We start from the raw sequence: 12644 nt of genomic DNA, 5'->3' as shown, positions 1-12644 counted from the left end.
AATAATACTTTTACTCTTAGGTAGCATTTTTCATCTATCGATTTCAAAGTGCTTTACTGAAATATCATTATCCCTGTTCTCCAGAGATAGAGAAATTGGGGCAGAGAGAGACTGAAGTGCCTTGAGTAGATCAGTGCCAGAGTGGAGAATAGAATCCAGAACTCCTGACTGCTTATGCCTTTTTCAAGGAACTGCAGTACCTCCTTCGTCCAAAGCTATTTCTCCCATGGAACCAAAATGTGGTGAATTAACTGTGCTTTTCCCCTCTATAGAAGCACAAGGCTCAAAACTGTCCACCTCCTTCCCAAAAGTATAAATATTTAGGAGGTTATAGAAACATTTTCTTTGTAAAGCCTTATTTTTAAACAGTTTCTCATACTTAACACACAGAAGACCATCACTTTGAACTACACCATGGCCTTTTTTTAAGTATAAAAAGGCATTGCTGAAATCCATTAAACTTTATATAAGCCACAGAAGACATTTCTGGCTGGCAGAGTTTTGCATTCCTAAGGCTCAAAAAATGGTTTATTTTTAAAAACACTGCACAACTAAGAGACATTGTGAGACACACACGTATGAAACCAGCCAATTAAAATGTAAGTCAATTACTATACTGTTGCATTACTTTTTTCACTCTCATGCTCTCACTTAACATCTTTGTGGACCATATTGTACAGTGATGAGAATATGAAAGATTGCTCATGTATGTGTTGTTTTTTAACAGCTCCAAAGATGTCTTGACAGTCTATTTATTAGGTCCCCGAACAGGCAATTAACCAACAGCTGCCATTCAGTCTCTTTAAAAGGCATTTGGAACAACTACCTAGATATGAATTTGCACACTTGAATGAATAACCTGCATTGAGAGAGATCACATGTGACTGGATACTAAATCCAGACCTGCCGTGGACTTCTGCTGAAGTCAAAGGGAGCTGCACCTACTTCTACGAGGGCTGAAGTTGATCTTAAAAGAAGCAGGAACCCAGGTGGATCTGACCTGATAACTTTCACAGTGTAGGGGTATTCCCCATGTGGTGTAGAGCCAATGTAATGGCTCCCAACATAGGCCAGGGCAATAGATCTAGATGCTGCAATGGTCACCAGAAGCAACTAGGTGTAAATTAGAACAACCCAAAGGCTGGCCAGAGAAGCTTTCAAATTGCTTTTCACTCCTATGCTCTTCTTGTACTGCAATGCTAAAAAAGCAAGTTGGATTCCATTTCCTCTTATTATTCAACACAAACATTTACTGAGTTCCAGTCATTTACCCTGTCATAATCAATTTAAGGCAACATGATTACAGATGCATCATTCAGGGCCTCGTCCAGCATTCACCAAAGACCCAGATTTATTTTCACATATTAGGTTGAATTTGCAGGTCTGGCAGTTAAACATACACCTTTTATTTGTAAAGAGAATATACTGCATATAGAAATCAGACAGAGAGAGGAGCCCACCAATGCCATTTTACATAGCCCTCTTTCAGAGCAGAACTACACTAACTACAGCATTTGTTACCCATGGCCACGCTAAATGTACTTGCATAGCGATATAAATAGAGCAAGTGTGTGTATGCATGCACGCACGTGCATGTGCTTAGAAATAAAAAAATCCTCCATTACTTATGAATGGTGAGATGATTCCATTCTCACATGTTCTTTTGTTAGTGAGATCAGATCTCTGCCCCTTTGTACAGATTTTTGTCCCATTGACAGAAAGTGGAAATAGGTAGTTTGCACACAGTTGCAACTGAATTTAAAAAAAAAAAAAAGTTTGCACCATTTATTTAAAGAGAGCACCTACTGGACCACAGAAGCAGCTTAACAATGGGAAGTTGTCTGGTAACCAGTTCTGGCTTGTGTAAGAGATGTCATCCAACTTTATATTAAATATTCAGACTAAGAATATACTAATGTTTATGGAAGAAAATAGAAAGTGTTTCCCTTGCATAAATAAATACTTTTTCCTTTGCATAATTTTACCAGTGCATTAAATATTTATTCTTTACATAAATATAGTCAATAACCATCAAGAATTTAAACTGTATTTTTAAAGAAATAAAGACCCAGTTTCTGATCCAAATCTGATCTGGGTAAAAGCCACAGTAACCAGACGGACATTTAGAGTTATTCTGGTTTCACATTGACATAGAGGACATCATGGTAAACATACAGGCCAGAATAAGTTAGGGAAGAATCAATTACATTTCTCTCAAGAGTTTAAGAAAAAGAGTGAAGGAACATGTCCTCAATTCTGTTGGTGTAGGCTACTTGGTGCCTTCAAAACGTTCAGTATGGGATTTTATTTTCATCTCAGATAGCCAGATGGCTGACATGTTTCGTCGCTATATATTTATTGCTTTCAACACTATGCCAGAATCATGTGCCCTGTTTCTTTCATCCTTCAATTCAATGAATGTATAATCAAAAATCGATCTGTAAAGCACAACACCTGAACTAGAGCAGTGTTACCTTTTAATAAAATTCAAGCTTTCAAGACTAAATCCCTTCGATAGGGCAGCACTGACAAAAACAAGATTCAATGGTTTCAGCTAAACTAAAGAGAGACAAATTTATTTAAAAAATAAAAATGAAAGATCTGGAGGGTGAACCTGTGCCAGGAATGAGAACAGAAGGGGAACTTGTGCCGAGAAAATAAAGCACCCCGACCCTCAACCAAATGAAGGGCAAGAACAAAGTAATGTCTTCTAGAAGCTTGTGGGAATAACCAAATCTACCATAGCTTAATATTCAGAAACAAAATGTCATTTAACAGAAACTCCCTTGCCTCCAGCTCTATGAAAGCTGCTTTAAAATGCTGTTCCCAACAAGTTCCCATACTGGGACTGGTTTCTCTTGTTGCAGCAAAATCTTTGATGTGAACGAGAGCACTGTCCACTCAAAGTCACATGACAGTCTCGTCAATTTTTAAAATGATCAGCTCAGTGTTTGGGATGTGAATTAACAACCAGACTATTATAGTTGTGCTCTGCTCTCCATCTAGTGATGTGTCCAAAATGAGAAAGTAATAGGCAGAAAAGCCTGGTGGTGCAAAACATTTTTTTAAGTTAGTCTTGCAAGCAGTCTCACCTCCCTGTTACTAAAAAGTAAGAATAAAATAAAAAACACTGCATAACAATTCACTAGTGACTAGGACTAGTGATTGAATTCTGATTGAACATCCAAAGAAGTCCTACTGAACAATCAAGAAAAAATAACAATTTGGCTGGGACATGGAAAAATTTTTCATATCAAACTCTTAGTTGAATGGTTTCAGAAGATTCCATTATATATTGACAATGTTAAGATATAGCATTTATTATACCTTGATGAGCGTTATCCCAACAGCTTTCTTTGGTACCCGTCCTGTGATCTCATCACAGATCTTATGAATAAACTGATGAGGAATGACAAAGACCAACAAGTCTGCATCTTTCACAGCTTCGTTAAGATTTGGAATGGCAATCTGTACAATTATGGGAGAGAAAGGGGGTTGTGAAACAAAAGAATTTTTAAAAAATTAATTCTATTCAAAAGTTCTCTAAAAATAATCTAGACGAGCTTTCTGAGAATGATAATTTCTATCATGTTATATCAATAAGAGAAAAAAACCCCATGCACATTACATTCCTACACATGCGAGAGCATCAAATGCTTTCAAGCCAACCCAACCCAAGACATACACTACTGCACTCAGAAAAATGAGGCCTGGTCTACACCTAAAACTTAGGTCGACCTAGCTACATTGCTCGGGGCTGTGAAAAATTCACACTCCTCAGAGACGTAGTTAAGTCAACCTAAGCACACTGTAGACCTAGCTACCACCTCTCGAGGAGGTGTATTTACTATGGCGACGGAAAAAACCTTTCCCTCTCACTGTAGCAAGTGCCAACATTACAATGCCACAGCACCACAGCTGCAGCACCACACCTGTGCCACTGTAGTGCTTGTAATATAGATATGTCCTGTTTAAAAAAAAAAAAAAGCAAAAAACCTTCACCAGTCTCTCTTACATCTGTTTCCTGATGTTCTATTTTTGATTCTTAAAAGGTTTTGTTTTTCTTTTTAAGGTGACCAGCTTCCAAGCCACCTGCCAGACTTCACCCTTTTCCAACAAGTGATGAGGACTTTAAAGTAGTCCTCATGTTTAACCACACTTGAAATAACCGAGGCACCAAAAATGAGTTCTGGGGTTGTACAGTGGCCTCTGCAATCACTATTAATGGAGGTAATGAACATGAACAACCTGGGTAACATCAAAGTTTCCCTGGTCTATGACAAAAGGGAAATAATAAATTGCCTAGGGAGATTGTAGAATCTCCATCATTGGAGATTTTTAAGAGCAGGTTAGACAAACATCTGTCAGGGATGGTCTAGATAATACTTAGTCCTGCCATGAGTGCAGGGGACTGGACTAGACCTCTCAAGGTCTCTTCCAGTTCTATTAGTTTATGATTTACTTCACATTAGGAGACTGGTGCAGCATTTAGGTTTCAATGGCACCAATAGAACCATAATCTAGCTACAGGCAGTTTTTAACCCATAGGTTTTCCTATTAAATTGTCAGTTGCTGCTCTCTCCTCCTACTTCTAGCTCTTTCTGGGCCAGATTCATGATTGCCCACCACAATATGTTGTCATTTACACCAGTGCGAACTGCGTGAAAAATGTCACCATTCAAGTTTGGCAGCACTTTACACTGGCATAAATGACTACAAAAGTGAACAGCCTTTACATAATTCAATGCAGCTTTCAGTAGTGAACTTCCAGAGGGTCTGAAATTCCACCTCTCTTCCAAACTTGTCAGTCAGTTCCTTTCCAAAATTGAGGGCAAAGGCATTAATCTTTCTATTATTTTCACGTGTTTGCATATATACACAATATAGCATATGGTGCCATAAAGTCATTTAAGGGGAAAATCTATTACAAGATTATGTTAGCTATCAACTACCTTAGAGAGCTCAGCTGTTCGGAACCCTTGATTGGGCCCACATCATTAACAAAATAATTAGAGTTTGACAAAAAGCAAAAAAGTGAATGAAACACTCCTATCTCACTTCTGACTATAAGCAATTTATATATATATATATATATATATATATACACACATACATACATACATATATATACACACACACACGCGCGCGCGCCAAGTTTAGCTTCCAAGTCTTACCACATTTTCTGGCAGCTTGTAACCAGGGAGATATTTTACATTTTCATGTTCATTATTTATGATATCTGTCAGTTTTCTCCCATTAATATTTTCCTCAAAGACCCACATTTTCACTGTGGAAGCAAACTTTTGCATATTTTTTACATTATTGCCTATTATTTTGGCAACAGCAGAGCCCCTAGGAAAGAAAACAGAAAAAAGATATTCTAAAATTATACTAACTTTGTTCTGGAAAAAAAGGTCACTTAACACATACACACACCCCCGCCATCCTACCCACCCCCAAAATAACCAGGCAATTGGTCCAATTACTATTTAAAAATTTTGAACTAATAAAGGGGGGGGGGGAGAAAATCAACCAATCATTCATATATTTTGCTTTTGTTTAAACAAATACAGTCAGAAAAGAGCTCAGTAGACTGAAACATTTACTCATACCCCTCTAATTGCTTCTTCTGCTCATCAGACATCCAGGGGGAGTTCAGTAACTTCATATGCACAGATTCAAAAGGATTATATTTTTCAATGCAGTGGTAAGAAGCTACATACAACTTCTAAATAACTGAAAAGTTAAATTTAAAAAAGAAATGATGGGTCAGCAAGTTTTGTAAAATCCTCTTGCCAGTGGTGAGAAGATTTCCTTTGGCAGGGGGCACTAACCCATCAATTTCTGCAGAACATCAACTACAGCGTGACAGTCTTCCAAATGTGATCTGATGCAGTGCCATCTTCCTGAGTTTGCAGACAAACACTTTCATTGCTGCTCAAATCTTTTTTCCTCCCAAACAGCAGCAGAATAAAATTAACAAGATTCTGGAGTCATATTTACTCAGATCTCTGGACAACAGTGAAACTGCCCAAGAATTTCATTATGCAGGAAAAGTTACAAGCAATAGCAGTCAGGTACAGGAACTATATATGAGGAAGAAGAGCAGATTCTCCCACTCCCAATGGCCTTGGGTTCATGATTTGTGTGTGCATGTGTGGGGTTTTTATGTTACTTATTACTATCATTATTAATTTCCTGCATTTTCCCATTTGCCTTCCCCTGCCCCACAGCCTAAGGGGAGGCCATCAGAAGTAACTTCATGGGTGTGGGAGCAGGAAAAAAGGTGTGTGCTTTAAAAGACTGCATATTAAGAGGCAAAATACTGTTTTAACTTTATAAATTTAGCCACATATAAGCCCCTAGCATGATTCCCTAACAGCCAAAGCTTATTACAGAGTATTTGTAGTGAATTAGATTCATTCTATAAGAGCTTTTAATGCAGCAGTAGGGATTTGGCTATTACAATCCTTGTGATCACTTAGTAAGCATAAGAAATATTTATAACATGCCATGTAAAGACTTTCACTACATATAACAATTCTTGTTGAATTAAATCACAAAAGTGTTATTTCTTTAAAAGACTGCAAGAAAGTGTTTTTTAATAGAGTATTTCTTTTTACAGCAGTATTTCATGTTCCACAAAATTTCCTGAGCCAAGAAGGTGACAATGTTACCAAAACTAACATCTTGATTATAAATGCTGCAATGTCTGCCTGCTACATCCTGGAAAGCATGAGTCAAGCTATTGTCCTGAACTAATTTACGTTGCTTATGGAGTTAGAAAAGGAAATGAAAATTAGCTTTTAAGACGTGAGAATTAAAACAGAGAGGGACTTTGATGTAATGGCCAGAACATAGGAGTGGTAGATGCACTGTAAAACAAAAGAAATAGTATTTTAATTCACCTAATACAAGCACTGTAGTGCAATATCTTTATCATGAAAGTTTAACTTACAAATGTAGAATTATGTACAAAAAATAACTGCACTCAAAAATAAAACAATGTAAAACTTTAGGGCCTACACGTCCACTCAATCCTACTTCTTGTTCAGGCAATTGCTCAAACAAATTTATTTACATTTGCAGGAGATAATGCTGCCTGCTTCTTGTTCACAATGTCACCTGAAAGTAAGAACAGGCGTTCACATGGCACTGTTGTAGCAGATATCACAAGATATTAACGTGCCAGATGCACTAACCATTCATATGTCTCTTCATGCTTTGGCCACCATTCCAGAGGACATGCGTCCATGCCGATGACGGGTTCTGCTCAAAAACGATCCAAAGCAGTGCGGACCAATGCACATTCATTTTCATTATCTGTCAGATGCCACCAGCAGAAGGTTGATTTTCTTTTTTGGTGGTTCGGATTCTGAAGTTTCCGCATCAGAGTGTTGCTCTTTTAACTCTTCTGAAAGCATGCTCCACACCTCATCCCTCTCAGATTTTGGAAGGCACTTCAGATTCTTAACCTTGGGTCAAGTGCTGTAGCTATCTTTAGAAATCTCACATTGATACCTTCTTTGTGTTTTGTCTAATCTACAGTGAAAGTGTTCTTAAATTGAACAACATGTGCTGGGTCATCATCCAAGACTACTATAACATGAAATATATGGCAGAATGCAGATAAAACAGAGCAGGAGACATGCAATTCTCCCCCCAAGGAGTTCAGTCACAAATTTAGTTAGCACTTTTTTTCAACGAGCATCATCGGCATGGAAGCATGTCCTCTGGAATGGTGACCAAAGCATGAAGGGGTATACAAACGTTTAGCATATCTGGCACGTAAATACCTTGCAATGCTGGCTACAAAAGTGACATGCAAACGCCTGTTCTTACATTCAAGTGACATTGTAAATAATAAGTGGGCAGCATTATCTCCCGTAAATGTAAACAAACTTGTTTTTCTGAGCAACTGGCTGAACAAGAAGTAATATAAAGTGAGCACTGTACACTTTGTATTCTGTATTGTAATTGAAATCAATATATTTGAAAATGTAGAAAAACGTCCAAATATATTTAATAAATTTCTATTGGTATTCTATTGTTTAACAGTATGATTAAAAGTGTGATTAACTGCAATTAATTTTTAACCGTAATTAATTATTTTTAGTTAATCGCGTAAGTTAACTGTGATTAATTGACAGCCCTACTTTGCATATGTACAGTGTGCACTGCTCACACCACAAGTTCCATTATTGTTTAATAGTTAGATGGTCTGGACTGTCTCTTTTCCTTCTTTGACTGTTATAAGAATAAGCTGGTCATTGATTTCCTGTGTTCAGGAATACCTAAAATGTGACTTCACTGCTTCCTATTTCATTGTAATGTTACAAGAACTAAACTAGAAGTAAATTGGGCAAAGTCACAAGAATGACATCAGGAATCTAAATGCCATAAATAGAGTGAGATAGCAACTCCCCACCCCCATTTTAACCAACACACAAATCGGCACACTCAGTTTTCCTACAACTGATTCCATGTTATCAGAAGTCCATTCCTCACCTTGGGTTGACGTAGAGTGCATTCATGACATTATCAAGCAAAAGAATTGGTATGCTTACTGATTTGTTTCTAGTAAAATACTTCTGGCATCATGGGTCAAGCTGTAATATTTTGTGCCTACAGTAGTTCAGTTGCACAGGAAAACCCAGTACATTCTTCTCAATCACAACAGGAACACCTTCCAAGTGAAAGCTAACAGCACTCAGATCATTAAATAAGGTAACTCAATTTCAAAGGGCAATATTCCTCCTTGGTGCAAGTGCAAAGTTCTGCCCAGGAATAAAAACCTGTTTAATGCAGGGCTCTGGGATTCTTTGCGGTGAGAGGGTCCCAGAGTTCAGGCTGCAGCTTGAGCCAGAACAGCTCCTGAGTCCGAGCCCCATTAAACCAAGTCAGCTGGCACAGGCCAGCTGTGGGTTTTTAATTGCAGTGCTGTGTAGACATACCCAAAGAGGGCAATTGGGAATTATCAAGGTAACTCACCAGGCAACACAGTGCTGACTTCTTTTGAGTGATAGTGTAGTAGAAGAGAAGTGTGGAAACTGTCAGAAAGAAGTAGGTGAGGTAGGATACAGATGGTTCAGTTTGTTAATCATTACGGAGTCCATCTAAAGAGCCCTATGTTACAGGTAATTTGACACATGGCAGAAATCCACGAGAGGTGCCGCAGTATGAGATTTTTTTGGGGCACTTCTTTCTCCTATGCAAAGTTACTAAAATTCTTGGATGTTGTATTGTGTGTCATCATGCATGTCAAATTTGCACAATGAAATGAATTAAGCTCCATTCCTGCAAATAGTCTTGAGTTCAACAGAGTACTCACATGCATAAACAAACTGCTTCTTGTAGCACTGGTATTCCTTTAATCTAGACTTTTTTTTAAAAAAAATATAAAAACAAAACAAGATCCAAGGTGTGAAAGCTCCTGACTAAGACCCTGTCATAAACAGATAGTTAAGGGTTAATGCCTCTTTTACCTGTAAAGGGTTAAAAAGTTCACCTAGCCTAGCTGACACCTGACCAGAGGAACCAATGGGGGGATAAGACGTTTCAAAAGGAAGGAGGGAAGTTCCCTTTGTTTAGAGTCAGTTTCAGTTTAGGGGTTCACATGCAGATGGGGACCTGCACAATTCATGGCAGCACTTAAGCATATACTTAATTTTAAGAATGTGATTAAGTGCTGCACTGAATTGAGATGCTTTCCTGAATCAGGGCCTTAGTCAAGATCTCTCACTTCTTGATTCTTGGGAGGGGGGCACGGAAGAATAGTCTGAATTATAGAAATACTTGTGATTTAATAAGGGGCTAGAAAATAGTTGCTTATCAAAATATTTCCTAGATTAAAATCTTTTTCATTCATTTTTCTTTCTTCCACCCCTTCATAGACAATTCACTTTCCCTTTAAGAGATGTGTGGCAAACTGTTGTTTGGCCCAAAAGATAATGACAGTTCCTACCACCGAGAGCACAATCTCTTCTCACAATTTAGCAGATATGATTATTTTGCCCTCCAAATATCTGTCAGCATACACACGGGCAATTCTTGAATACTGAGCTGATCCAATTAGTAATCACAACAAAACAATAATTAAAGCTACACCCACACAGTTGTAGCTAGTATATAATTTCAATTTAAGCTTCTCAAACTTCGATGCATGCTAGTTTCAGTATAGACCATATGTAACCGCAGTTAATTTAATTAGCAAAGATTCCTATTTGCTTCATGTATGAGACTGACAAGTTGAAAGGAAATAAATAAGCAAAAGCAAAAGTTATGCAGCATTTTATAGAACAAAGTTCATTTTACAAGTTAGTACAAGGCAAGCATCAGGGTATGATCTCAGTTGGTTAACCATCACTCCCTCAAAAAAAAAAAAAAAAAAAAAAACTCCACATGACCTTGCACTGTGCAACTTCCAGAACTTTGCAAAACAATAGCCATATTAAAAGGCAGTTACATAAAGTGAACAGCAACAGCATTTTAACAGTGGGATTGTTAAAGTTACTTTGACCAGGGACTCTACAATTTGTGAAACAAAACCAGAACATTAGTGGCTCATCCCTTTCTATCTAGCTGAATGTTACCATTCATGGAAAAACACTGGAGTCCTCTAAAGTTAAACATTTTTTAAAAATTATATCTAACTGATGTTATTCATAAGTCATCCCTGGCAGCATCCTGTTTTTAAAATGAATTAAAGTGACAAACTGTGAAGATACATTTATATAATTAATAAATAATAATACTCTGTACTTCACACTTTTCAACTGAGGTTCTGCGTTCTTTACACAGATGGGAAGTAAAATGGGAAAAAGACAAAGTGGAAAACTGAGGCACAGAAAGGTCAAGGGCATGGTACGGCTCCTATTGAAATTAATGGCAAAACTCCCATTACCTTTAATGGAAACAAAATTGGGACATTAGTCATTTGTCCAAAGTGAAAAGCAAGTGGCAGATTTGGCAATCAAGCCACATTTTATTAAGCCTTTTATGCTCCACAACATGTAGGAAATTGAAGTCCATCTGACCTCAACTCCCCTTCTTGATATTAAGAGATTACTGATACAGACTATTGCCCAGTGTCCTGTAATTCATCTGAATTGTATGAAAGACACCATATAAAATAAATGTATATTTCATCATTTTGGGGGCTGAGTTTGTCCAAGTTCAGGCAACATAATCAGCTGAAAATGTGCAGAATCTTTAACGTCTTTGCCAGCTGATATCAGAGAGGACAGAAGTGGGCACACAACAGATGCCAGGTTAAAAATATCCTATTGTAACTTCTGTATAGAAAAGTTTAACTTACACGGGGGCCATAGCAGTGTGCCTGATTCTGTAATTTGTTACACCACTGACTTTCAGTGGAACATCTGATGCAGAACTAGAGCAATGGAGTGTGGGGGGAAATCAGGCCCAGTGTAGCCAAAGTTTGCTCTTCCTGTATGGTTGGGACAACACTGCCACATTGTTCCTCTTTGAAGTTAACAGAAGTAAAATGCATCCTAATTAAACCTAAACACACATATCCTAAAACAAACTGACTCTACAAAAACAAACATCGCATCCCGTATTTTCCACAAACTGACAACCTGATTTGGAGAGATTCCCCAGAAGCAATACACGAAGGAGGTTTAACTGAAACTAGAGATGAGCAGAACAACTTTGGCCAGATTTTGCTTTCAGAACGGTACCACTCCAAAGCCACTCTAGTCCGGTACCAACGCTTCACTGCGTGCAAGCCAGGGGAGAATCAGGCCCGGTGGCCTTACTACAGAGTTTCCTGAGGCGGGGAAACCCTCCATCCCCACAGGTGGAAGGCTGTACACCCAGCCTGAAAATCCATCCTCCCCCACCCCTGGCAGAGAGCGCAGAGCGGCTCCGGCCTACGCCCTCTCCACGCGTTGGCCCGGGTTTCTCTGCCCCCACAAGAGGCACCGCCGGGGAGGAGGCGAGGGGCGGCGGCTCCTCCCGCGCTGCTCTGCGGGCAGCCGCACTCACCAGTTCCCCGAGCCCACGATGCAGACTCTCAGCGGCGCCGAGACCAGAGCCATGGCGGGCGCTGCACCACCAGCCGCGAGCCGCGCCGCGCCGCTCTGCACCGGGTCTCGGCAGGGGAAGCAGCGGCGAGCGCCTCCCAGCCGTGCACCGGAGAGAAAGCCCGGTGCACGCCGCCCGCCCTTAGGCGCTCACATGCTGCTGCTCCCGCGGCTTGCTGGGAGCTGTAGTCCTTGCCCCGGTGCGGGTGCAAAGCTGACCGCCCCCCCGGACGCGGGCTAGTGTCTGCACTGGCTCCCTAGAATGCGCTCTGCTTGCAAGCCGGGCGATGGAGGGCGGGGCGGGGCGGGCAGGATCCAGGCGGGGCGGGCAGGATCCTCTTGTGCATCCTTTTCCACAGCTGGGGGCATGTTCATTCTTGGAGCTGGGGGGTCAAGAGGCTCCTCCCCCAGATTCCCCCCCCCCAAACACCAGGCAAGCAATCAAAGTCTCAGGCTATCTGTTGGCCAAGGAGAGCTGGATGGGGGGCTCCCTTTTTCAACCAGGGTGAAAAGTTGTCCTGATGGAGAGAAGCTGCCCCAAGATCAAGGCTCCTTGGTTATTATGTAAAAACAGGCGTTTTGCCCTCTTTTCAAAGT

At 39.8% G+C, this 12644-nt stretch overlaps 1 protein-coding gene across 2 annotated transcripts in view; it reads right to left on the bottom strand.

Moving 5' to 3' along the window:
• GPD1L (glycerol-3-phosphate dehydrogenase 1 like) overlaps positions 1–12194 on the bottom strand; it is a 33380-nt gene extending 21186 nt beyond the window's left edge. The window contains exons 1-3 of one of the 2 annotated variants that reach the window (XM_005278704.5): positions 12010–12194; positions 5175–5352; positions 3328–3468 (exon numbers count right to left, since the gene is read on the bottom strand). In XM_005278704.5, coding sequence (XP_005278761.2) covers positions 3328–3468; positions 5175–5352; positions 12010–12062 — 372 coding nt within the window. In that variant the 5' untranslated portion in view covers positions 12063–12194. Of the gene's footprint in view, positions 1–3327; positions 3469–5174; positions 5353–11600; positions 11757–12009 lie in introns of those variants that run through there. The other variant, XM_042840509.2, reaches the window with a different exon arrangement.
• Between the last annotated feature and the right edge of the window lie 450 nt (positions 12195–12644).

The sequence above is a fragment of the Chrysemys picta genome, chromosome 2, assembly GCF_011386835.1.
Source record: "Chrysemys picta bellii isolate R12L10 chromosome 2, ASM1138683v2, whole genome shotgun sequence".
NCBI lineage: Eukaryota > Metazoa > Chordata > Testudines > Emydidae > Chrysemys > Chrysemys picta.
The sequence above is the reverse complement of the archived record's forward strand: the minus strand, read 5'-3'. Positions and strand labels throughout refer to the sequence as shown.